Source organism: Aulonocara stuartgranti (genome assembly GCF_965226115.1).
Source record: "Aulonocara stuartgranti genome assembly, chromosome: 15".
Lineage (NCBI taxonomy): Eukaryota > Metazoa > Chordata > Actinopteri > Cichliformes > Cichlidae > Aulonocara > Aulonocara stuartgranti.
Window position 1 is genome coordinate 30335631 of NC_138951.1, and position 26370 is coordinate 30362000.

Here is a 26370-nt window from a genome sequence, read left to right on the forward strand (position 1 = left end):
TGTTGTCTGGATTCATACATAAATAAAGTTGGGTGTCATCTGCATAGCAGTGAAAATGTCTGCTATACCTTCTGATGATACTGCCTAAGGGAACCATGTATAATGTAAACAGAGGAATGGGGTCTAAAAGACACGTTGACAGTTTGGAAGAAGTAATTACTGAAGTTAACTCAGAAAGATCAATTGGAGAAAAAGAGTAAATGAATATCAATGGTATTGAAAGTAGCTGTACATAATGTTACATCTGTGAGATAATGAGTATTTTTTCTCTAATGGTTCAATTTTTATTTGTGAAGAAGTTCATGAAATCATTACTAGTTAACTTTAAAGGAATGGGTGGCTCAACAGTGTTCTGACTTTTTGTGAGCCTGGCTACAGTGCTGAGGAGAAACCTGGGTGATGATGAATAGTAAGAACTTCTAGCTTTATGAAGGGCTTTTTTTTATAAAGCAGCAAACTATTTCTCCAGGCTAAATGATAATCTTCTAAATTTGTGATACGCCATTTCCTCTCCAGCTTACGAGTTATCTGCTTTAGGTATGCATTTGAGAGTTATACTAGGGAGTCAAGTACTTCTGATTTGAGGCTGTCTTTTTCACAGGAGCTACAGTATCCAGAGTCATACATAGAGAAGAGGTAAAATTATTAAGAACATAATCGACTTTTCTTGGAGTAGTTCTTGGTAGAACTCTCCCAGGTAGCTGCTGTGCTCTGTGTTGGTACAAGACATGATGATAACAGTGGGTGAAATGTATTCTTAAAGTTAGTTACAGCACTATTAGAAAGTGGCAGAAATGTTCCTGGTAATAAATCGCATACTGTTTAAAGTTGTTTATTTCTCCTTAAATGCTGCCACATATGTAAGAAAAATTACATTTGTGGGTTGCACCTGTGACAAACTTGCCAAATCTTCTCTGCCAATGAAAAACAGCTTCATCTGCTACTGATTGTGTAGGTCACACTGACATGAACAGCACACTCAAGCTGATCTCACATGTGTTCAGTGGGATTGAGGTCAGCATTGTTATGTTGCCGACACCAGAGCAACAGCAGTTTGTCGAATGTACTGGCTCACTCCTAATAACCCTGCAACTTTGTTTTGCAGAACACCAGCTTTAAGTTTTCCTATGGTACAGTCCCTATCCAGGTCAGTCAGATGTGGTATTCTTGGAGCAGACACTGACCCTGTAGCAGACACTGACCCTGTAGCAGGGTCCATGTTCACAGGTGTTGCCAGCTCGGCTAACCTGATTGTCATCACCTGGGATACCCGAAGCTCAGAACAAGAGTCAATATCAGAATAAGCTGTTTGGCATTGGCAGAAAAGACTTGGCTACTTTTGCATGGGAGCAACCTACAAATGTGTTTTCCTTACATGTGGGGCACCATTTAAGAGGAAATAAACAGGCTAAAACATAATGAACCAAACACAAATTTCCTTGCTTTTAAATTTTTGTGCTAAGTTTATCTTTTCGTGCCTGTGTTTGAAGCCAAGGGAATAAAGCAATCAGTTGATGTTATGTACCCTGACTTTCTACAGTATCATCCCTCCTCTGTAGTGCCACCGTTAATTCAGTGAGGCGCATGAGTCACCAGCCGGAAGAGGGGACAGAGATGTGTGCAGCTGCGTATTTACCAATGCGCACTGGGAGCAGTGAAGGATGTCATGGGGTCCGTTTTGATGAATGTCAATAATGCATTGTCTGAACTCGGAGCGAGCGTGTGTCATCGGGGGTATGAATACTGAGAAAATGTCTTCATACTAGCTTTGGATATGGAAAAAGACAGGTAGGATACAACCGTGTGCGTGTGCTCTGTGGGGTGAACGAGGGATATGTCAATGAGTCGGCAAAATCAATCAGCTGCCATTGCCATGGTGATCAATTACCAGCGATGATGACGTGCCCCGGTTCCCCGGTACTGTTGCGGCTGCTCACTGGCATCACGACAAACATCGTCATCATGCCCGAAATGACTGCAACAGTTACAGTGCTCCCATGTTCTGTTGCCTCAATTCATTCCAGGTGGAAAACTAGAGCTCTCAAATCATAGTCTAATATTTAAAGATTTCTAGAGTGCCAGAGCAATCTATTCCCTTCACAGATTTTAGAAAGACTAGTTGTATTGGATTTGGGAAAGGGAAAGAATGGGCTGTGAACGTATTTCAAATAATTGCAAACCATTCATTAGCATTCTGATTTATTCTTCACATTATTAAAGAATTCTTTGGGTTGTGTCTCAGTGGTTTAAATAAAGTTGCCAAAGATCTTTATAAGAGCGGCGTCAACAAATTAGCAGGATCTTGTATTTAAGTACCGTTAAGTACAAAGTTGACATGATGGAGTATTTCAATTTTATGAAACTACTTGTGTAACATATTTAGTAGATACCCGGCAGTAATTTAAACCCAATGAAATATATGGAGGTGGTTAGGTTTAATTTTAGTTTACGGGGAGCACGTGAAGGCATCTAGTGTCAAGGATAATGGGAGGTCCTACTCATGAAGTGGCTTCAACCCAGTGATGTGTTGCAATTAGAGCAGGTTGCCAGCGAAGACTCGTCCACAGGTAAGCATGCTGAGCTAATAAATTCACTCAAGAGGAAATATTATCAAGGGGGACTGGTATTCGCTTGTTTAGCTGTCGCCGAGGGCTCTGACAGAGCCGGCTATCAGATTAGTTTCACGTTGGTGCACGCGGTACCAATGTGAAGTTTAGGTCAGGGTGACTGGGAAACAAGACCATGTGGGCGCACTGATCAATATTTACCTGGCTTCGTCTGCTCGTGCTTCTTTAGGGTTAAGTAATGTCTCTTATAGCTATCCTGAAAACAGAACTGCAGCTACGTAGCAAAGGTGAGCCGATTTGGCTAGCTGTGTGGCAGGCAGCTGGAATGAATAAGCGCGTGGGGAGTCTGTAGCCTGCTAATGTGTCCGTGTTTGCGTTTCCAGGTTAATGTTCCTTACTCTGCTGGGAGCAGCATTAAGTGGAAGGTTTTACGTGTGTTTTTATGTTTCACACTTAGCATAACAATACAGCAACCAGCAATTCCACTCAATGTACTGCTTACGGTGGCTTAATTACCCTGTGACGTTCACGTCACTATTAACGTATTCTGAAAATTGTCCGCTCTCAGGTACTCAGAGATAAGTACGGCGAATAATTGTGTTAACGGAGCCTGTCTCTTAATCACAATTTTTATAAGTCAACTACAACATCATAAAATATTACATTACAAGAGATCCCTGAACTGGAATTTGATAACTCTGCATTTTTGTTGGGTCTAGGGTAATGGATGTGTGACAACCGTTGTGATTTGACGCTGTATAAATAAAGTTCATTTGTAACGTATTTATTTAAGGACATTCTTCTTTTGCTGCCACATTTAAAGTGTCGTCCAATCTAAGGGTCCGGTTTTCTCAGCTTATCTGTTCTGCTGCCAGTGAGAAACTACACCATACTCTGCAAGCCAGCGTTCCGACACCTCTGGCGTTACGTTACCAGTTATCGCTAAATAATAGCACACTGTCATCATTCACTACAACAACAACACTTGTATTTTCATAACAAAGCTCATTAAGTGGTGATATCAGGGTTGGGGTGTAAAACAATCACTGGTGATTGCTTTATACTCCACATTGCACTATGCACTTTATCTTTGTTGCTTATAAAAAAACAAATCCACTGTCTCCAGTCTCCGCCCACCCCCTCTTACCTTGATATCTGTGCTGGTGGTGATTCTTTTACAGAGCAGATCAGGCTGTGGCTCAAGGTTTAATGATTACTCACATTGGGCTTTTAGGGTAACTGAGATACAAACTCAGCTGGAGACTGTGGCTGCACAAATTCCAGAGATGATGACAGTAGACCAGCTGTGCCTGTGTGTAAACATGGAGCTTGAACATGTACAGTGTCTCTGAAAGTGATGTATTTTTTTTAATGGTCAGTATATACAGTAGTTGTGGATTACCTAATTTCTTATTGTCATAACCTCATATAACTCATGGTCCAGTAGACAAAAGAAGTTAAATATATTTACCAGAACACGCCATTTTTATCCACGAGTCATTTTTCTTATTAAGTTGAGGAATCCTGTGACCTTTGTGCCACTTTTACAACTGACTTTTATATCAAGTGACACACTCAACTAGGTTTGATCACTAACAGCAATGGTGATTTGGATGGTGACTTGGGCAATATACTTAACCTCGAGTTGCTCCCTTTGCGTTCACTGAATTTTCAATTTCAAATTTATATTGCGTCAAATCACAACAACAGTTGCCTCAAGGTACTTTATATTGTAAGATTGTAGATTGTAAAAACCCAATGATACTACAAAGAAAGCCCCAGCAATCTGATGATTAAAACTAACATACCCAAATCTTATTTAGCCTGTCCGCAGTTGCTACTCCTATACAAGCCACTTTGCAACCCATTTCTGCTCCACAGTTCGTCCTTTTTGTCCTGTGTCCGATTTAATAAATGTTGATCTTTTGTATGCTGGTGTCTTGATGCTAGTTTCACCACCTCCAGCATTTCATTTAATAGGGGCAGAGGTCTTGGAACATGTCAGGAAATGGAAATCGGTGTTTTCTCTTCACTGAAATGGTCCTCACTGTCCAGATAAGTATAAATTTAGAAAGTCACTTGGAAAGGACAAGTTGCACTGAGTTTGGTCAGACTGTCCTTGGAATTGCCTGAAATCAAATTTAAAAAAAAAAAAAAAATCTGTTGGATGAACAATCAGTCGGATTTTTCTATTGGAGATTATGTATCTGAATTTCAGGAGCGGGACCACGCCTCCAAACACGCTCCTTCCAGTTGCCATCTATATAGGTTCCCCCCAGTTCTGCAAACTGTTGATTCTCGTTTACGTACCCCACCCTTCCTCTGTCCTTGTTCTCAATTCTTTAACTTCTTCACTTCTATTTAGTAGATTTGGATTTGCCAGGCCCGGGAGCCGTTGCCAGTCCCCTTCGAGGCCTTCCCCAAACCGCAGCTCAATTCATGTCCAAGCATTCACCTTTACCTACTAAAACACTGTCAATCCTAAAATGAGGACATGGGCCCAGCTAGTGAATTACACTACAAAGGATAATAGGACATTGGTAGTATTCTTCCCATTTGCCCTGTAGTCCCTATTCTTAATATCCTGTGAAACCTAAGTTGCTTTAAGAGGAATGTTTGTGTTGAACTCTGTCTGATGAGGAGAATGAAAGCGCGTGGGTTGCTTTTAAACGGATTGTACAAAGCATTGGCCCTATTCAGGCGTTGCTCCTGTACAGATGCAAACCTTCCCAGGCTCACCCTTCCTCGCACCACCAAAAAGCAGGTTTCCTTTTTTTTTCTCTACAATTCACACACTACACAAGGATGATGCCACCAGCTCTGCTTAGACTACCTCACGTAATGTACAATCGTTGTCCCATTGTTGCTAGGCAACCACGACCTCCATGACCTCGTTGTGGTGTTTTGCGTAAGATGGCACAGCCACCGCTGAAAATGCACAGGCACACAGAGCATGGTCTGTAAATGGCCTGTATTTATAAAGCGCTTTACTAGTCCCTAAAGCATGGCTAAATAAATAAGTTTGCGAGATAAGTTCACTGAGACCGTGTACACCATATAAAGGAATTTTCCCATTTTGAAGTAAGTAGGTGAAATAGGCGTTAGCCAACTGGTGCAGAAGTAAATTTCTTGCCATGAGTCTTCCTTCCTATTGAGAAAGCCATTAACTGTACACTATTCAGACTGGAGTAGCATGTGGGGTTGCTGTCAAGTGTCCGGTTAGAGGCCACATAAAGTGAACGTTCTGAGACCCACACAGCATAATTGCAGATGGACATGCAAATGGTTGTCCACGCAGAACTTGCGTAACTCAAAAAGTGTGCACAAGTGTAGTCATCAATTTCTAGTGAACTCACGGACAGGAAAAGTACAGTACTGTGCAAAACTCTTGAACCAGCCCTCATTTCTTTATATTTTACTTCCAAGGACCTAGACCTTCTTGTATTTTCATTTTTTTTAAGCACTGGTGTGGACAATAATTCTTCGGTCTTTCGAGCTTTTTCTTTGGACATTGGCTGCTTTTTCAGTCATTTTCAAACCACTCAAAGAATGAACCAGCATTGGCAAAGAACCAATTTTAAATAGTATCTTTCGGCTTTTTATTAGCAGTCTGCTACAAAAGGACATAATTTATTCCAATTTCTTTGGTTGAAAAATCCCACAGATAACAGATGAGCATAAAGTAGTCTTGGACCAATAAGACGATTCTGAAAAACTATTAGTCCAAAATTTGGTAATCTCAGCCCAAAAAAAGAAAAAATGGAGAGAGAGCTGAGGATAAAAGTAGCACCAGGCCTAGAAAAACTATCCACAGCATCTGATAGTCATATCCTAAAGACATGACTTAAGGACTGGAGAAATGCTGAAAATTGAGTTGAAGCTGTGTGGGATCATCTCGACAATGTACAGAACAAAAGACCGCCAACATTCAAAGAAGAGCCTAATATAAAGACCTGAGGGGTGGCTTTAAACTTTGCACATTACTGTGTAATTTAGGCTTTGCGGTGGTTCAGCTGGTGTTTATCACAGAGATTCCTTCCTGGTTTCCTTTGGTGACTCTCCATTGTCTTTTCTCTTCGTCTTCTCCCTCTGATTTCTTCTCCCACTAGGTCTGTATTCAGACCTAGTGATAGCTGTGCTGCTCCTCTCTTGGACTTGGGCCTACTGTGGCTGAATAACAACCCCGGAGTAACTAACCTTGGCTACTGTTTGTCAAACTTAAATGTGATTTTTAAACTAAATCAGCAGATTAGCTGTTCTTAAAGCTGTTTTGTTTTTGTTTTTTTATCATTCAGGGGTTTTTTTTATCATTTTTATTCAAGATCAAATATGTCTTATCTTTTACAGTTTTTTGAATATCTTATTCATGCTTTTATCACAACTTGCTTGAACCACTTTGCATGGGCCGTACCAATGCTTCACTCACATGCCTCAGTCATTTCCCACATCCTGGCCTCCTGCCACTGGCTCTTCATTTTTTTAGGGTCCATTTTAAGATTTCATTTGGTTTTAAAACTTTTAAAGGCTCAGTTACAACTTGCATTTCTGAGCTGTTGACTCTGTACATCCCCTTGAGGTTGCAGAGGTCCTTAGACCAGCAGCTCCTGGTAATTCCCAAAAGCTTGATTTAAAAAAACAAAAAAACAAACAAGCTGACCAGGCTTTTTCAGGTGTAGCCTTTAAACTTTATAACCATCTTCCTGCCCATGTTGGAGTGCCTCACTCTTAAAACTCATTTTCACTCTTTGGCTTCTAACTCAGAATGACAGCACTGGTTACTACCTTGTAGTTTTTGTTTTTATTGTTTTAGTGTTTTGCCATTTGGTATTTTTGTGTTATGCTTTGTCATGCAAAATAAAACTGGATTGGATCATGTATGGGAAAAGCCTGGTATTTTGCACATTGTAAGCTCAGTTGATAGCAAGCACTAAATCTGTGCCGTAAAGGTCATTTCATGTGGATTCGGGTACTCTGATGTGAGACATTTGGATAGCCCCTGCTCATGTCCCATATGGAAAAGAGGTAGAGAGAGATCTCTCTATCTCTCTCTATCTATCTATCTCTCTATCTCATATAAAATATCGTTTCTACTGTATCAATAGAATCACTACTTAAAACCTTTTAAAACTGCATCTACTAACTGCCTGGTGGGCATTTGAATTTGCAAACCAGGATGAACTGTTACGACAGATCTTTATTGCTGTCATGAGTTATTCTGCTCTGTTTTTATACTTGTACCTTTGGTGAGTAGCTTTGCATGATTCCAGTTCAAAATGATCCTCGTTATACTGAGTCTTCTTGAAACCCCTCATTCACTGATTTGAACAAGCCGTCAACAAGGTTGTTGCCCTCGTTTTGCCTCTTGCAATCAGAAGAGCTGTGCAGCTGAGATGAGCATATAAGCAATATTTGCTTTCTGTGATATCATGACTGCAGCTTTCTTTCTTGCTGTGCAGATTGCTGAGGAACAGTATAGCTTTATCAGTTCTTCATTTGCTCAGAGTTGCCCTCAAGCTTGCAGCAGATCTCCAGAGCAGAGCAAGGGCTGCTGTCACCAGCTGTTGTGCCAGACAGTAGAGTTGGAGTTTGACTGCAGTGTGAGAGATTGGAGACAATGGAATAACAAGCACAATAGAAACCTGTCCAGCCTTCCCATAGGGAAACAGAAGAACAAAGGTAGCTGTTTACAAGCTACTTAAAAACAAGAGCGCAATAGTGAGCTAATCATGTTACTGTCCTGAGCAGATGAAGAAATAAAAATAAAAAAATATTCTTGGGTGGCCTGCATGTGGGCAACACTGATATAAAAGTGACCCATTTTGTGTTGTGACATTAAACAGCAGCACTGTAACTCTGCTCTGCGTTATGAGGCCTTTTGAATGAAACCAGCTACACTGGCAGCTGCTTCTGTTCCCAACCTGTCACAGCTGTGTATATTAGACATAATGAGCCACTGGGATATAAGTGGGATTTAAGAACATGTTTTATTGGCCAGTGTTTGATCAAACCAGCTGAGACTATTACACAGACGTGTGTGTGTGAGTGTGAGTGAGTGAGTGAGTGAGTGAGTGAGAGAGAGACTGGACTGACACACACACACCTTCATACACCAAGATGCTTTCTGCACAATGCTCAGTCTTTTGCACATTTCTATTGCACTTATGTGTCTGCACTGTCTTTGTTTTGTTTGCAATTTTTGCACATTGCACTTTATATAAACCTGTGTTGATTGTCTGTTATGTCATATGTAACACCACAGTCTTGGAGGAATGTTGTTTATTTTCATTGTGTACTGTACCACTGCACATGGTTGGAATGACAATAAAGCCACTTGACTTGACTTGATCTTTAAAGACATTCTCACACATCTAGTGTCACTCCTGCTAATCCTTCCCGAGCTTGTCTTTTAAAAGTTGCTAGAATGGAAACAAACAAGCGCTCCAGCCATGAAAAACTCAGTAGCCCCATCTAGATCTTTCACTACTTGTCATTTGAAACATTTGAACTTCAGGTGCCATTTACTGCTGCCAACATATGAAGATGTATCAAGTAGCTTTCTGAAGAGCAGCTGAGCAGGTGTCCATGTGAAAGTGGTATTTGTGTAAAGGCAGACAGTGACATTCCAGATGGAAATCTCATAATCCTTGAAAAGCAGTCGGTGTCAACAATGCTGGCAGTTTCCTAAAGCACCACTTTTTCTTCTCCTTTTTTTTTTTTTTTTCTTTTAGTAAGTTGCTCTCACACATTCTTTACTATCTGATCAGACAGTTAACCTTTGATCAGCTGTTGGGTGACACATTAGACACAAACAAACTGATGTTTCCACACAGCAGGACCTCATGGTTAAACTAAGTAATTGAGACTGACAAAGTCTCGCTCTTTGCTCTGTGTTCTTAGCCCGACCTTTTTGCAATCAGCTGCCCTTCAGCTTTTTCTTGTCATAAGAAGTGTGGGATAGTGCAGCTCAACACGCTGTGAGAAAGCAACAGCAAGAAAGAAAAGCTGGTTTAATATGTAGAGGAGAGGGAGGAATATTTTCAGTTGAGCGCTGCATGGAGTGAAAATGCAGGGGGAGGAACAATGGGAGAATCATTTTTTCAGCATTAAACAAAGTACAGGGAACACGATTGTGTGTCTTGTTAAAGCATAATAACATGTTGGATTTTATTTGGTGAAATTAATCCTTATATATTGAATCCTTTGTAATAATATTGTGCGAGATCATTTGTCTTACTTGCTTCACAGGGGCTGCTTTTTTAAAAACATACAGAGTTTCTCCTCTGTCTTCACAGTTCTCATGTTTGACTGCTGTGACAAGGCAGGATACGTCCTCCAGTAAACCTTAAGTGAGGGTGTTGAGTGTCTGTCAGCCTGCAGCAGCTCAGTCTCAATAGGTACAGTCATTTCTTCTTTTCCCATAATTTTGTTTGTGGTATTTGTTTGTTTGGTTTTTTTTTTTTGATACCTAAGAATTGCATTAAGACTGACACAGAAACGGTTACATCATGATGCATAGATATTAAATCTTAGCAGACGAATAGAAACCACTCGTGTCATATGTAACTCAGCAGGTTAAACTGTCATAATGAGTATATATCAGGCATTTATTTGCACCATAGATGGTATAAAAAGATAGCTATATAACTTCCAGATCTGAAAAGTTAAACCAAAGCACAATTGCCTAAAACCTGCTGTTCTTAGTGGGCACCAGGAGATGATTACTGTTGATGCAAATGGATTTATGGGAAAATGGGCCTCTGTCCTGACCTCTGTAAATATCTCACTGTTGAGTTTATCATGGGCTCAGTCACACATTTCTGCTCCTGTTGAATAAAATATTAGGTGCATTTTATAAATTTTGCTATTTCTTAGTGTCATAAAGGAGCATATTGAGGTACCATATGCTCATTGGTGAATAACTTGTGATTAATTAGTTGCCAGTGAGTGTGGTCTTACATCCATCTTTTTTTTATTTATGGTTGATGCACACCCTCGACGGAGAGGTCAAAATGTTTCTGGAGAAGTGCTTGAGAGATATGTGAGGAGATCTCATAAGAAATTCCAGCAAGCCCAAAGCCGGCCCTACTCAGGCTTCTGTGCAGAAGATTATGATTCAAAGAAAACTGAAGAAATGTTAATGAATTTCAATCCTTTAAATTCCAGAAAGCTAATAACAACTTTGAGTGAGGGAGAGTGTGGGGACTCAGTGGAATAAGTATTACACACTAGATGAGACAGTATCCTTTCACTAGCAAGAGCAACTAGTTATTGAATGACTAACCTGAACTGTGTCTTAATGGAAACTTTCCAGACCAGATTCTCCAAAAAGTTTGTTTGTAAAAAAAAAAAAAAAAAAAAAAATTATAATAATAATAATAATAATAATAATTATAATAATAATTATAATAATAAATAAAAAATAAAAAATAAAAATGTAAAAGCACCAGACAGCAGAGCATCTGGAAATTTGAATGGTAATTATAGGCAGTGGATCATCTCTGTATCAGCATGGATGAGTGTTAGAGCTGGCAGTAATGCTGGAGTCTTATTTTGAGATTTGTTAGTCGCACCAAAGCGAAACATCTGTATACACGGTTTTTGCAAAATTTTTACAAACCACGCACTCCTGTTTCTGTTCAAACCCCAACTCTTTGTTACCAAACTCACAAAAACTGTCCCTTCAGATTTGTTATTTTTGCATACAACATCTCGATGCCTCTGCTGCCTCAGTATATTTCTGAGCTGCTGCCCATGCTTCCTCCAGGTTTCAAGTTGGATAAATAACTTTACATCCTTTCCTACTTCCTCTTGTTTTCTCCAGCTCTCAGCAGGTCTCCCTTTGGGTGAGGTGTTCTCTCTGACATTGTCATCTCAGCCTCTCAGAGGCTGTGCTTCCAAAGGCCTTCACTCTCTCAGCCCCTCCACGTCTGTGCTCATCATGGGGGAGGTGGTGCAGATGCACTTCACCACGGTGGACTATGTAATTTTTGCCTTGCTGCTGGTGGCCTCAGCTGGCATTGGCCTCTTTTATGCCTTCTCTGGGGGACGCCAGCGCACAACACAAGTATGATTTTTTTTTTTTTTTTTTTTTTTTTTTTTTTTTTATTGAAAGAGTACAAAGTCAATTTTCCTTTTTAAATGTTAATAAAGATTTGTGACGCCTGTGCTGTTTGCCACAGGAGTTCCTGATGGCTGACCGCTCGATGAGCTGCCTGCCTGTGTCCCTCTCCCTGCTGGCCACGTTTCAGTCAGCTGTGGCCATCCTGGGTGCTCCATCTGAGGTGTACACATTTGGGACAGAGTACTGGTTTCTGGGATGCTCCTATTTCCTGGGTCTTCTCATTCCAGCTCATGTATTCATACCAGTCTTTTACAGACTGCGACTGTCCAGTGCTTACGAGGTATTCACAAGAACAGTTAACATGATTACACACCTGTATCTGGCCTTTACTGTTTGTGTTGTCTTGTTTTTGCTTTGTCATTGTCGTAAGTTTCCTTGGGTTAATCTCTTATCTCTCACACACACCGTAAACAAGACAATGAACAACCATCAGGCACTTGTAGTTTGACCTGACTTGGTCTCTGTTTTCTAAAATGATTATTAATTGTAATCTTTTTTTTCCTCTGCATTTTTCAGTTTTGCACTCTCTCAGCACACTTTTTTTTTCTATTTTTGCCTTTCTCAAGTATGATCTCAGAGCTTAACATTCTTATCTGTCTTATCTGTGTTACCCCTGACACATTCACATCAGAGAAACAAATGTCCTTGCCTCAAGAATCTACGTCTCTCTTTATCTAAACTCCACTCACTGTTCCTCTATTGAGGCTTCTGGTGCTTCACTACAAATTAACTGGACAAATGACTGATGTCTAAGCCGAAGATCAGAACTTAAACAACCATTTCTGATCCTCAGTAAACATCTAATGTGCTGAATGCATATTACAGGCTGTCTCTGAGATGATATGTGGTTAGATTTTTGATTTTGCTCTTTTTTTTTCTTTTTTTTTTCTTTTACATTCTTTCTTCGACAGTATCTGGAACTGCGATTTAACAAGACTGTTCGCATATGTGGGACTGCGACCTTCATCTTTCAGATGGTATTTTTATGGTTTATTTGTGAATCCTTATGAATAAGTGATGTTTTAATGTGCAATAGATACCCAGTGAAAGCTTAAATCATCTGAAACAGAGATCATATATTGCAGATTATTCTACATTTATATATCTACAGTAACTAGTAAACCGGTATTACAGTTGTCTTTAAATCAGTCTTATTGCTTTGAGCTGTTTTTAGTCACATCATCATGAGAATTTCCAGATGCAATGCAAAATCTTTACCCACCCACTGCACTGGATCACACAGCACAATCAGTTAACACTGGGCTTCACAGTTCAACTTTATGTGCTATTTAACACCGGTAGCTTGTGCCAACAATTAATAAGGAAAAAAGAAATAAAAATTCTAAAAACTCCCAACAGACCCATGGTGAGTTAGTTGAGTCTGGGGACGCGTTAGAGTAAAGGTGTTGTGGTTGTGACACCAGTGCTCGCTGTACTGTGAGATAATCATTAGTCTCTGTGTACGGCAACATCAGGCTCCACATAAAACATTGTTTTCCTAACTTTGTATAATCTAACAAAATTCAAGAATAGATCTCTGATAATGGAATTTGTTAGTAAAACAATAAATGAAAAGCGGACCAAAATAAACAAGAACCACTCCAAGAGTTCAAACCTCCACCGAGGCAGCTCACTCTCTAGGCGGCGTAATATTAGATATTGATTTGTGAATTTGACTGGCTCATTGCAACACCTTGATACTTTACTTTTCCAATCGTTTTTTTCCCCAACAATTTTTCCAAATAAACAAAACGCATAAGAACAGAATACATGAAGAATAGTTTTCTTTGTCTTTTCTTCAGATCATGTACAGACCTTTAGAGTGTAAGACCATATCGTTTATCTTTTAAAAGATGACCCAGGCTGATAAGCCTGCCCTGTACAGTGTATTTAAAAGAGCTTTATCAGTGAACTCCAAAATATGACCTCTGAACTGTGTTCTTTTTCTGGGAGCCTTACTCTTCTATATTGTTGGTTTCTTCCTCTGCAGGTCATTTATATGGGAGTAGTCTTATATGCTCCAGCACTAGCTCTTAATGCAGGTAATGCATGGGCCATTACTTCATTTTTCATGTTAGGTCACACCTAGAAGGTTGGACAACCTGTTGCAGTGTTCAATGTTTTCGTTCTGTTCAAATGCAGTGACAGGATTTGACCTATGGGGGGCAGTGCTGGCTATGGGATTGGTGTGCACTCTGTATACTGCTTTGGTAAGTCTAAATTCACCAATCTTAAGACACATTTATCAGTTTGTCATTTTGACAAAACAAGTCTTTTAAAAGATTTTCTCCAGCTGCAGCTTATATATTTCATAAGAACAAATCCTTACTAAGCAAGGGAGTGAAAAACACTGGAAAAAGCTTAGGCAAACTTAGGAAGTTCAGATGAGATTACTTGTAATGATGAACATTATGGTCCGATGTTAATCTGCTACTGTTCCTGTCTCCCAGGGGGGGCTGAAAGCAGTGATGTGGACCGACGTGTTCCAGACGGTGGTCATGTTTGCGGGCCAACTGGCAGTCATCGTGGTGGGGACTAGTCAGGCAGGAGGAATAGCAGAGGTCTGGAGGAAAGCCATCAACGGTAGCCGTATTTCTGGACTAGAGTAAGTAGTTTGCATATTTGAAAGGCAACTAAATTAAAGGAGTTCTGCTTCACTCAATGACACCAGGTAGAAAACAGGAGGTAAAAATGGAATTCACTGATTCGCAAATGTCACAAGTCCATATTTTATTTACAGCGGAACATAGAAAGACAAAAAAGAATGAGCTGGAGTCAATAATCGCATGATCGGGTATAAAAAGAGCTTCTTAGAGAGGCAGAGTTTCTCAGAGGTTCACCAATCTGCCAAAAGTACTGCCTTTACATATTTTGGAACTACTTCTTGCAAAGGAGCTCTTTCACTCTCTACCTTTGTAGCCTGAACCCCAACCCTCTGGAGCGCCACACCTTCTGGACACTTGGTGTTGGGGGGGTCTTCCTGATGTTGGCTCTGTACGGTGTGAACCAAGCCCAGGTCCAGAGATACCTCAGTTCCCGCACAGAGAAAGAAGCTGTCATGTGAGTAACATGAAGTTGTCAGAAAAAGCTTTGCTAACGCCTTCTGTTTAAAAACCACTAAACCCTATTGATAACCATCTGTTTGTCACCCATCGTGCCTTTCCAGGTCCTGCTACGTAGTCTTTCCATGCCAGCAGGTTGTCCTGTGTTTAGGATGTCTCATGGGTCTGGTCATGTTTGCTCGCTATGGAGAAGACAGCCCTCTGGATAAGGGTTACGTCACGACTAATGATCAGGTGAGCTCTTATTTCATCTTTAAAAGTATCAGTAAATTATTATTAATGTTTTAGATCTAATGTTAAGTTTCTTTTTCTTTTTTTTTCTTCTTCTTCTTTTTTTTTTTTTCTTTTCTTTTTTTAGATGGTGCTGTACTTTGTGATGGATGTGTTCAGAGATCTGCCTGGGCTTCCGGGGCTGTTTGTGGCCTGCCTCTTCAGTGGAGCACTCAGGTGATTAACCCAAGAACCACGACTGATGGTCGGGATTCACACACCCTTACACACTCTGTGTTATGACTGATTTAAGGTATTGTCATCTATTATCTCTTAATGTTAAAAATCATAGGTTACAGAGCACATCACATGTTGTGTGAATCCACGTTGTATTCACTTTAGCAATTAAGCTAACAGAATATATAACAGGACATTTGATTCATGGAGAGATTGTTTGGTTTCTGGGATTAAATCAGAACTTCAGCTATCTGTCCCTGGTGTTTACCAGATGTTTATTCAAACTAATTTGGTAGCCTTTTTGACTATGTTCATGAGACTACTCACAAAAATCGAGATTAACCACTACCAGATGGGTGCAGAATAGCCATAGTACAGCAAGCTGGCTAACCTAATCTTACTTGCTAACATCCATAGCAAAATCATGTGTCTGTGGAAATTCTAGTTGGCTAAACTACTAGAATAGTGTGATCCTTGAGATTAACTATATATGATGTACAAAGGTATATTGACTGCAGTTCACTATGTTATTAATTGCACTGGTGTCATTATTAACAGTTGTTTCCTGGAAGTTTTTCAGAGCACTTTAAATAGAGGTCGTGTTTCTTGGATTCGTCTATTTATTCGTGGCACTGATGACACTGCATACAGGGCTAGATTTTTGTGGCATTCTGCTGTGAAAATGGTATAAATGTATTTATTTTTTTAAGTCTTAAATTGTGTTTTTAAAAAGTGTTCTGCAAACTTAAAAGTAGATGACCACTGAAAACTTGGTCGCAATCCTTCCTGTATCAGCTTTTATAGCTGGTTACTACCTTACCACCCAGGCAGAACTACAAATGGTGTTTTAACTTATTCATGTTATTTATACAGTGGGGCAAAAAAGTATTTAGTCAGCCACCGACTGTGCAAGTTCCCCCACCTAAAATGATGACAGAGGTCAGTAATTTGCACCAGAGGTACACTTCAACTGTGAGAGACAGAATGTGAAAAAAAAAATCCATGAATCCACATGGTAGGATTTGTAAAGAATTTATTCGTAAATCAGGGTGGAAAATAAGTATTTGGTCAATAACAAAAATACAACTCAATACTTTGTTATTGCCAACAAAGGTTATGTTACAGAGGTCAAACGTTTACTATAGGTCTTTACCAGGTTTGCACACACATGCAGATCTTCTCGAGAGCAGTGATGTTTTGGGGCTGTCGCCGAGCAACACGGACTTTCAACTCCCGCCACAGATTTTCTATGGGGTTGAGGTCTGGAGACTGGCTAGGCCACTCCAGGACTTTCAAATGCTTCTTACGGAGCCACTCCTTTGTTGCCTGGGCGGTGTGTTTTGGATCATTGTCATGTTGGAAGACCCAGCCTCGTTTCATCTTCAAAGTTCTCACTGATGGAAGGAGGTTTTGGCTCAAAATCTCACGATACATGGCCCCATTCATTCTGTCCTTAACACGGATCAGTCGTCCTGTCCCCTTGGCAGAAAAACAGCCCCATAGCATGATGTTTCCACCCCCATGCTTCACAGTAGGTATGGTGTTCTTGGGATGCAACTCAGTATTCTTCTTCCTCCAAACACGACGAGTTGAGTTTATACCAAAAAGTTCTACTTTGGTTTCATCTGACCACATGACATTCTCCCAATCCTCTGCTGTATCATCCATGTGCTCTCTGGCAAACTTCAGACGGGCCTGGACATGCACTGGCTTCAGCAGCGGAACACGTCTGGCACTGCGGGATTTGATTCCCTGCCGTTGTAGTGTGTTACTGATGGTGACCTTTGTTACTTTGGTCCCAGCTCTCTGCAGGCCATTCACCAGGTCCCCCCATGTGGTTCTGGGATCTTTGCTCACCGTTCTCATGATCATTTTGACCCCACGGGATGAGATCCCCACATCGAGGGAGATTATCAGTGGTCTTGTATGTCTTCCATTTTCTGATGATTGCTCCCACAGTTGATTTTTTTTCACACCAAGCTGCTTGCCTATTGTAGATTCACTCTTCCCAGTCTGGTGCAGGTCTACAATACTTTTCCTGGTGTCCTTCGAAAGCTCTTTGGTCTTGGCCATGGCGGATTTTGGAGTCTGACTGTTTGAGGCTGTGGACAGGTGTCTTTTATACAGATGATGGGTTCAAACAGGTGCCATTCATACAGGTAACAAGTGGGGGACAGAAAAGCTTCTTACAGAAGACGTTACAGGTCTGTGAGAGCCAGAGATTTTCCTTGTTTGAGGTGACCAAATACTTATTTTCCACCCTGATTTACGAATAAATTCTTTACAAATCCTACCATGTGAATTCATGGATTTTTTTTTTCACATTCTGTCTCTCACAGTTGAAGTGTACCTCTGGTGCAAATTACTGACCTCTGTCATCATTTTAAGTGGGGGAACTTGCACAATCGGTGGCTGACTAAATACTTTTTTGCCCCACTGTAACCCTCGGGCTGAACCCAGTACTTTTTTTTTTTTTTAAATTACGAGTTTTGGCAATAACAAGTCAGGCTGGCAAAGGCTATGCTGCTTTATCAAAATGTCAAGCAGCTGTTATTCATTGTGTGTGTGTGTGTGTTGTACTTGTAGCACTCAATCACAAGGCATGTCATTACCCTTTTTAAGTTGGTTATTAAACAATAAAATCTAGTATATAAAAACATATTGAGTCCATGTTAACACTTTTACATGCATAGTTATCAGCTTTACTTTGATGTGCAGCCCAAAAAAATGAGTATCAGCAACTCTCACCTGAATAGATCTCACTGTAAAAGTCAGGCGTATGAGATGATGGCGTTCTGGTTCCTGGAGGCTTGTGCAGTGCAGATGTGTTTAAGCCACCCTTAACTTTCACTTAAACCGGTTTGTTTGTTTGATTGTTTGTTTTCTTCTTCTAGCACTATTTCGTCAGCCTTCAATTCCTTAGCAACGGTAACTATGGAGGACCTGATTAAACCTCATTTTCCAAATATGACTGAAAGCAAGGCCACGCTGCTGTCCAAAGGACTCGGTGAGACAAGTGGTGGAGTTTTGTTTTCTCATCTTTGCTCTAAACATGCAGTTATGTTGGAGTTCAAGTACTGTTGTGTGACTTTAATCTGGGATTGTGTTTTTGTTTGGGGTAAAGAATAATTCACATTTTACTTGCATGCTTAATGGATTCGAGCGAATATAGCCCTTTTCTACTCTACTGCAAGCCTCGTTCATTCAAGTGCTTTTATCTAACATTGACACTCCCGTGGACACATCAGGTCTGACCCCCCCACTACCTTCTGAGCCAAATGCTTTTATTCTGGTATTAGTAGTAGATGTTTTCATTTTACTTGAGTGTACTGGTGTTGTTTTATTATCTTAATGTCGGCGTATTCTACTCCATATTTTTAGAGTAGGGTATCTAGGTCAAGAAATCCTTATTTATTCTTAACTAGGGTTTGGTGTAGGCCCTCATTCACGGTCTAAAACGAGTATCAAGTCTTTCCCTGTTCTAGACAAAGCTGCTGTGCTCATAGCCAGAATTGTGCTATCAAACAATAAAAATCATAGCAGAGAACAGACTCAGTCTGCAGCAATCTGAAGTCTGATCTAGCAATTCACATAAGTATGTGTGTGTGTCTTTACCAGAGTAAAGATGCCATACAGTCCATGCTTTGCTTTTTACTTGTGGTTCTAAATACTTGAAGTTGGAGGTGTAACCAGTGTGCTTGTTTTTCATCTGCTCCACAGCCCTGGGTTATGGTCTGGTGTGTCTGGCTATGGCCTACATTGCTTCTATAATGGGATCTATGCTGCAGGTAACTGTTCATCAAAAAGTTTGAAAATGCTTTATTACATTTAAGTGAATTGAGAAGTTTTGGAAAGTGAATGGTGGTAATCATGGCACTGGTTTAAAAAAAAAAAAAAAAAAAAAAAAAGACTATTCATACAAGACAGTTGTCAACTTTCTGCAGAATATTAAAAGCAACAACACAGAGACACTAAGTATTTAGTATTCATTATTGTGATTTGACCTACAGTTTGTTTGTTTGTTTTTAATTAGTTCTTCTTGTGTGTCCTCAGGCAGCTTTCAGTATCTTTGGCATGGTTGGCGGACCCCTGCTGGGACTCTTCTGTTTGGGAATGTTCTTCCCCTGGGCAAACCCCATTGTGAGTCCTGTTTTAACTTGGGGCTACTAATAATTCAGTGTCTGTGAAGGTTCTCAGTCATCCAGGTCATCGTAGTCTAAGGAGCTTGGAAAGAAAAGTGTCTGGACTTCTTTTGGTTGCTTGAAAAGACTACTAATAAGTCAGTGTTTGAAACGGCTTTTGTTGTTATTTTTGTGGTCACACATAAATTGACACTGCTTCTGTCCTCCTGTCAGGGTGCAGTGGTTGGGTTGGTATCGGGCCTTGTCATGGCTTTCTGGATCGGCATCGGGAGCTTTGTGATGCGCATGTCTGTTCCCACGCCAGCACCTGCACTCAACGCCACTGCTCTGCCACTGTTTGATAACATAACTACCACTGTCATGAACACCACAGCCAAGTCAGGGTAACACATTTCATCTCAAGATAAACCACTTTAAATATGGTTTAGTAGTGTTGAGTGCTGGTTGATTGTACAGATGACCAAAGTTTGATGTTATAAATATCAGTCAGCATGGACAGTAGGGCCAGCAAGAGGGAGGTCATTTAAACTGTTGTTTTTTTGTGTGTCTCTTTATTCCCTCTCTCAGGTCAGCTGGTGTGAAGGCACTCTACTCATTGTCCTACATGTGGTACAGCGCTCATAACTCAGCCACTGTGGTGGTGGTGGGACTGATAGTTAGCCTGCTAACAGGTATACACATGTAGCTGTAGTCTGTGTCACAAATGGTTTACATCGTCTGTTATATAACCTTATTGTTTCTTTCCTCTTTTCCACTAACCCAGTGGACACCTTGATTCCCCAGCCAACTTGGCCAATATAATGACTCTGCCATTAATGTTAGAGAATTGGCTCCATTTACAGGATATGACTAGCTAGGAAAACTTTAGCATTAGCCACTTTTGTGTTACAACTCTAATCATAAATTATTATTCTGCGTCATTATATTTAAACCAAAAACTGATTTTGACCAGTACTAATTAATAATTTAACATTAACTTTGGGATTTTTTTTGACCTGTGAAATGACCAATACACTCATAACTCTCACATATAGGTGTGATGTGCTGTTGACTAAATGTTGTCTTAGCTAGCGTAGCATAATGGAATTGCGTATTCATTGCACCATGTTGGCATTCTGGTCATATAGCTAATGTGTACACTATAAGAACCTTTGCCCATAAAGCATATGGATGCTAGTGTTGGAAAGGTTACTTTCAACACTACAGATTACAGAATACATGCCCCAAAATGTATTTTGTAACGTATTCCGTTATGTTACTCAATGAGAGTAACGTATTCTGAATACTTTGATAATATAATAGGTAATCCATTTTTTTTAAACTACGTGAACGTACTATTGCTGTGTGAATTATTACTTTTACTGAAGGTTACTCGCCATACCAACACCGACTAGATTTTTAAATCTTAATATAAAATGAGTAACAGTAGGGTGGACGGCTACAGTAAGGCTGCACTTTTTGCAGCGCTCTCGTATAGAAAACTGTTTCACGCGTATATAAAACATGTCCGTAGTAAAGGGACCTCTGGCTAATACGTCGGGCTCGTAGCCGAAAACTAGCTTTACTTTTTTTTCTGGGTCAACTTTGCTAGCGAGAGACAGAGAGAGGTGTTGAAAGGCTGCTTCAACAAAACTTATTGTTTCAGAGAAAAACACCAAAAAAAAGTGTACAGTCGAGTCTTAATAGCTTACTTACAACTGGGCTCGTCAGGCACTCTTTTTGGCTGCAGTGGTTATTATTATATTTGCATACTTCCATCTCCCGCTTCTGGTCGATGACAACTCGTACTTTTCGACTCTCCTTTTTCTCCCTCCTCGCGCTCACAAACACATAACGAGTATGGCAGTCCATTCTCCCTGCAGCACGGACTACACTGCCCATTCTTTAGATAGCCCTAAAGAATGCAGCTTCTATTGCCTTCATATTAAATCATTTTTGTGAATAATTCTTTAAAATATTTCAAGTAATATGCCGCAAGTAGGGGTGACATGGGCCACGAGATTGAGACACAGGCATTAGAGCCTCTTAATGCATGTTTTGTTTGGGGCGTGGAAACCAAAAATAGAGAGGGCATAGTCGAACATATGAAACAGGAAAATACAGCCGTGTAATCCCTTTATTTCAGCAAAGTAACTGTATTCTGAATACCACCTTTTTAAATGGTAACTGTAATGGAGTTACTCATATTTTGTATTTTAAATACCTAACACCAGTACATTTATTCCGTTACTCCCCAACATTGTTTATGGGTTACAGAAACTGTGTGATTTCTTCTGATAAGGTCCAGTCAGCCTCTTCTGCACATATCACCCTGTTACTGTCATCATACTAGGGCCTATGAAAGAGAAGGAGCTGACCCCGGGCACAGTGTACCCCGTCCTGGGCACGCTGCTCTTTTTTCTGCCCGACCGCTACAGAGAAAAGCTTTGCTGTATCACTCCTCTGGCTCAGAAGGTAACCTCATATTTCCACTTGTTTCCACTTTTGTTCGTCTTTCAGTATTTGTGCTTTCAATAGTGTGTTTACCCTTGTTGGCCAGCCCACACAAAGCAAGACACAGCCTTATCAAATGGCCCAAAAGGACCGCAACGGAGAAGCTTATTCCAAAGAAGACACTGTCACAGAGGAGAAGGAGATGGAGAGCGACAGAGCACAGACGGAGGAGGACGACTCGGAGGATTCGAGGGCTTGGCCCTCGTGCCGGCTGACGGCTCACACGGTTCAGGAGACAGCCTTGTGATCCTCTTTTTCTTTTTTGATGCACAAATACACTTTCAGACCAACTGCTACTCTGTGCAGTCTCTCTCTCTTGGTGAGAAGTGCAACAGATTAAAAAAAAAAAAAAAAAAATCAGCAATGATTCTGTGGCACTAAATTTGAGTGTTGCTACTCACAATTATTTTTCTTAAACAACTTCAAATGAGCTTCTGCCAGGCTGGAACTGAGCTTTGGAAGCACAGGCATCAGCAGAACTCCACCGGTTATTCTCCATTTGTAACAGGCTTTTTAGACATGTCCCCACAGGTTCAGTCTGAAGTAACAGACTGGGCGGCTTTCATGTTTGTGCTCGACAAAAAACAGAGAATCAGCTAGTTAACAGATACTTAATATAAAATGTGTTATTTTTATAGAGATGCTGGAAGCACAAATTCTAGAACATGTACAAGAGAAAATAATAAAAGTAAAACAGACTGAACTTTAACAGAGGGCATGACAGGTTTGTGCTTCTATGATAGTGTAGTGTCTTAACAGGACCTCTGTTTGAATAGTCACCTTCTAGCTGCTAATGTAGATGTCTAAATATAAGTCCGTTAAAGTAGAGCTGCGAACTCTGATGAGGGCAGAGAGGGAGTCTCCAGCTGGCAGTGAAATTGGATGGAGCTCAGTAAATCCTTAACTTTACTCCAGTGTTCCTACACTGGGACAATATAACCTGCTCAGCGTATTTAAAAGAGCCCAATATCATCCATAACCTTCACACATTTAGCACTACTTTTATGTTCCAGTTTAAAATCCCAGTCAGTAAATGCACTGAATACTAATTGTAGTAAGTAGTCGTTGTGCTCTGCTGCGTCAGATACACAAAACTGCACAAACACTCCCAGCATCCTTTTCTGATGAGCTGCTTGAAGAGATGCTGATAAATATAAACAGTAGTTCAGTTTTTTTTCCACAGTTTTAATATGAACTTTAATCTTGTCCAGAGAAGACTTTAAATTTAAAAATTTTAATGTTTTGAATTTGATGCCAGCAACCAACTGACAAAAGACTGGAAAGCTTGTGTGATGCGTGAAGAAAAACACAAACACGCACACCTCTAGCAGAACACCTCACAGTTATCCATCCATTTTCTCCAATTACTGTGGAGGGACTGGAGCCTAGTTGCCATAGGGCTAGAGGCAGAGCACACCCTGGACATGTTGTCAGTTTGTTGCAGAGCTAACAAAAAAACGACAGACTATTTCGTATCCTGCTGAGCTGCTATGATGGTAACTTGGTTTGGTTTCATTTTGTGTAGTTTTCCGGTGAGTGTGATTGCACATATCCAGGTTTATCTGTCAGGATCTGTTGGAGTCCTGCTAAAGTGCCTCACTGAGCGAATGTTTTAGCTGAACTCCTGTTAGCTGTGTTTCCATGAGCTTTGCATGTTTAAGCACAAGTAGCTCAGTGTAGTCCATTACAGGAACTGTGGACAGTTCTCACAGTTGCTTATAGATTCACCTCTGCCCCCATCTGATGGCAGTATCGCTCCAAAGCCATCATGGACCACAAGAGAGTAACGTAATGTATTTAAAACTGATGGGGTCGCTGCTTAGAACATTGTGTCGAGCTTCTTTTAAGTGCCCGTTCTTTTAAATTCAGGTTGCTGTCGTTGACAGTGTGTGATTAACATGAGTAATATTGTGTATAGTTGAATATTTTCATTATCGATGAAACTTTTTGGAATCCCAGAATTCTTGGCCATCATCATTTAAGTGTTTGAAGTCATGTCCTGGTGTTAGATGTCTTTGCGTGTCCAATGATTCTCAGTCAGTACCGTCTGTGCTCTTCCAAATGGACACAAGTTCATTTATTTGCCATGTTTGCTCGGCCAAAGTAGTCTGGCATGTTTCCAGAGAGTTCACTTGAAGCATGTCTACACTGTTTACCCACATCCCATTTCAGTAGTCCAGAACTAAGACTTGGATGTCTTGGTTGCCTTAGAAAATCCTGGAGTTAGTCCAACAAATGATTAGACAAAGGTTAGAGACTCAAGACCACCGTAACTCCTGTCTGATGGAACTCTGGCCCCTTGTAAGCAGCTGTCCGTTTACAGAACCAGCATGTTTGTACCATCATCCTGAGACTTGAATACCTCGATTTATCCAAAGCATATAGAATATGAATTCATTCTTTCTGATTTGTTTTCCGTTTTGTTTGTTGTTGTTTTTTACCAGAACATGTATTTGAGGTCATGTTTGTATATTTTTGTAATTTCACACAAAGCCTATCCACATTTCTTGACGTGAAATGTGGAATTCTATATGCAAGAACCATAAAAAGTTTTTTGTGAATGTTCGGCAGAAGTGGGATGTAAAATACATGTTGGTTTGTTTTATGGGAACAAATGATGTTTGTCACGCTGTTTGTTGTTGGTGTGTGTGTTTCTGCATGTGTTTGTGTGCACTGCTTCCCAAATTCTGCCAGATTCGCAACAATTTAAAACTTTTTTTAATGGTTCCTATAATTGTAGAACTACTTGATGACGTATAGTTTCTTTATGATTGCGTAGTATCAAATCCTCCTTCATACCTGAAATTACTTGAAGTGTGTGCCTGGAGTAATAAACGCCCTTTATGATGTGAGGGATCAAAGTTCAAGTGTTGGTGTGCTGTATTATTATTATTATTATTATTATTATTATTATTATTATTAATGCTGTTAAATGTGTCATTTCTAGGCCTGGACAGGGTGCAGCACTGTGATTATAATTAATACTAACATGTCTAATAAAGCACAAGAAGTCAGTAGTTCTGCTACTTGAAATGTGAGCCTGCAGCTATCAAGCCACGTGAAACGGGTTGGAGGCAGCGTTTGTAGTTCTGGAGATTGAGTTTAAAACTGAAAATGTCGATGCGCGCTCCTCTCTGGCCTTTTTCCAGTGAAACGGCAATGGCACTTAGTAATTTCCTGAAACAATAAATATTGTTTGGAACAATATTTATTACATTTGTTTTCCCACCAACAAGAATTCTTCCTCTTGTGTATTCCAAAAAAGAGAGAACCTCCATAAGCACTGGAGCCCACATAACTCCTCTGCTTTGGCTGTGCCTTCATTTGTGATAAAGTTTTGTTTTTTTCCAACTCAATGTATTCTTCATGAATTTAGCAGGATTCTACCATATTGCAGTCTGTACTCAAACATCTGTCCAGGAGTGGACCAAAGTCTGCGTATTGCAGAAGTGAATTTGATCGAAGAACAGACGGCTGCTGTCAACAGCAGGAGTGTGATGCTAAACAGACTTTTTTATTATTATTATTAAACCTGTTGTCGTGATTCACTGTTTTTCAGATGTATGATTATTAGATTTCTGATTGAACTGAGATGGCATAAAAAAATGATAAATTAAAGAATGTTCATGGTTGTGTCTGTCAACTTCATTGCTGTGAAAATTAACCTAATTTTAGTGGCACTAATGTAAAACCTCATCTTCTTTCTCTAGTAATTAACACACCTGTTGAAATGGAAGGATTTGTAGCTTCAGCTTACCTGTGTTTTGTTATTTAACTATACACATTGAAAATACAAAGACATTATTTATATGCACTGCTAAATACAACAAGGGAACTATTGAATCAAAGTGTATTGAGTCAATAAAACTTGTAGGGTGTGGTCAGAAAAGTATCAGAGGGGTTGTTAATCAGTGTTAGTGAAATGAACAACAGGTGCGCTAGAGCAACGGTCCCCAACCTTTTTTGCGCCACGGACTGGTTAAAGCGCAATATTTTCACGGACCGGCCTTTAACCCTTCAAAGCCGGTCCCGGTAGCACTGCAACCACATAAGCTAGCGCAATAATTTTTTTTGCATATGAAACCGGATTTGTTGTACTTACATCTGATGCCATCAGCTTGTCCTAGGTCACAGTTTCCTTCCACATATAGCTTTGCAAAAACTGCAAAGCTTGCAGCAACAAAAACATAATATTCCAGAAACACGCTTTGCCATCCGATCAGCTGTTTGTAACACTTCCTACGTCCATCAGCGCGAACTATCTGTCATCCATGTCCTGCCCGAAACCGGAAGTGATGTCATTTTGCGGAAATGTAGTTTTTTACTATCAAGGCCTTATGAGCCTATACTGGTATTTTTAAAAGTTATGTTTGACTTTATGACTTTGTGTGTCGTTTCTGGGATGCTTAGGACTCATATTGCACTGCTGGAAACTGTTTATTTTGATGCATATGCTGCTTTTTTTGCAAATTTGCATTATTATATTTATTTTCGTTTTTCCTGCAGTGTATAAAAATTGGTGTATTTCAAAAATAAAA

The 26370-nt window shown here is 40.1% G+C and overlaps 1 protein-coding gene across 4 annotated transcripts; it reads left to right on the plus strand.

The window, feature by feature from the left end:
* Positions 1-1618: 1618 nt before the first annotated feature.
* slc5a6a (solute carrier family 5 member 6a) lies at positions 1619-25464 on the plus strand. Of its 4 annotated transcripts, none has more exons than XM_082505328.1 (18): positions 1619-1788; positions 9860-9961; positions 11389-11631; positions 11747-11968; positions 12600-12665; positions 13679-13730; positions 13831-13898; positions 14139-14293; positions 14608-14748; positions 14855-14984; positions 15109-15197; positions 18092-18204; positions 18918-18985; positions 19251-19337; positions 19553-19722; positions 19907-20010; positions 21672-21793; positions 21879-25464. In XM_082505328.1, exons 3-18 carry the CDS (start codon positions 11506-11508, stop codon positions 22077-22079), a joined length of 1914 nt encoding a protein of 637 aa, XP_082361454.1. In that variant the 5' UTR covers positions 1619-1788; positions 9860-9961; positions 11389-11505; the 3' UTR covers positions 22080-25464. The 4 variants fall into 4 exon arrangements, with proteins under 4 accessions (XP_082361454.1, XP_082361456.1, XP_082361453.1 ...); XM_082505327.1 differs by lacking the exon at positions 1619-1788 and adding an exon at positions 2289-2567; XM_082505330.1 differs by lacking the exons at positions 1619-1788; positions 21672-21793 and adding an exon at positions 2285-2567 and having other exon boundaries at positions 21839-25464.
* Positions 25465-26370: the final 906 nt, after the last annotated feature.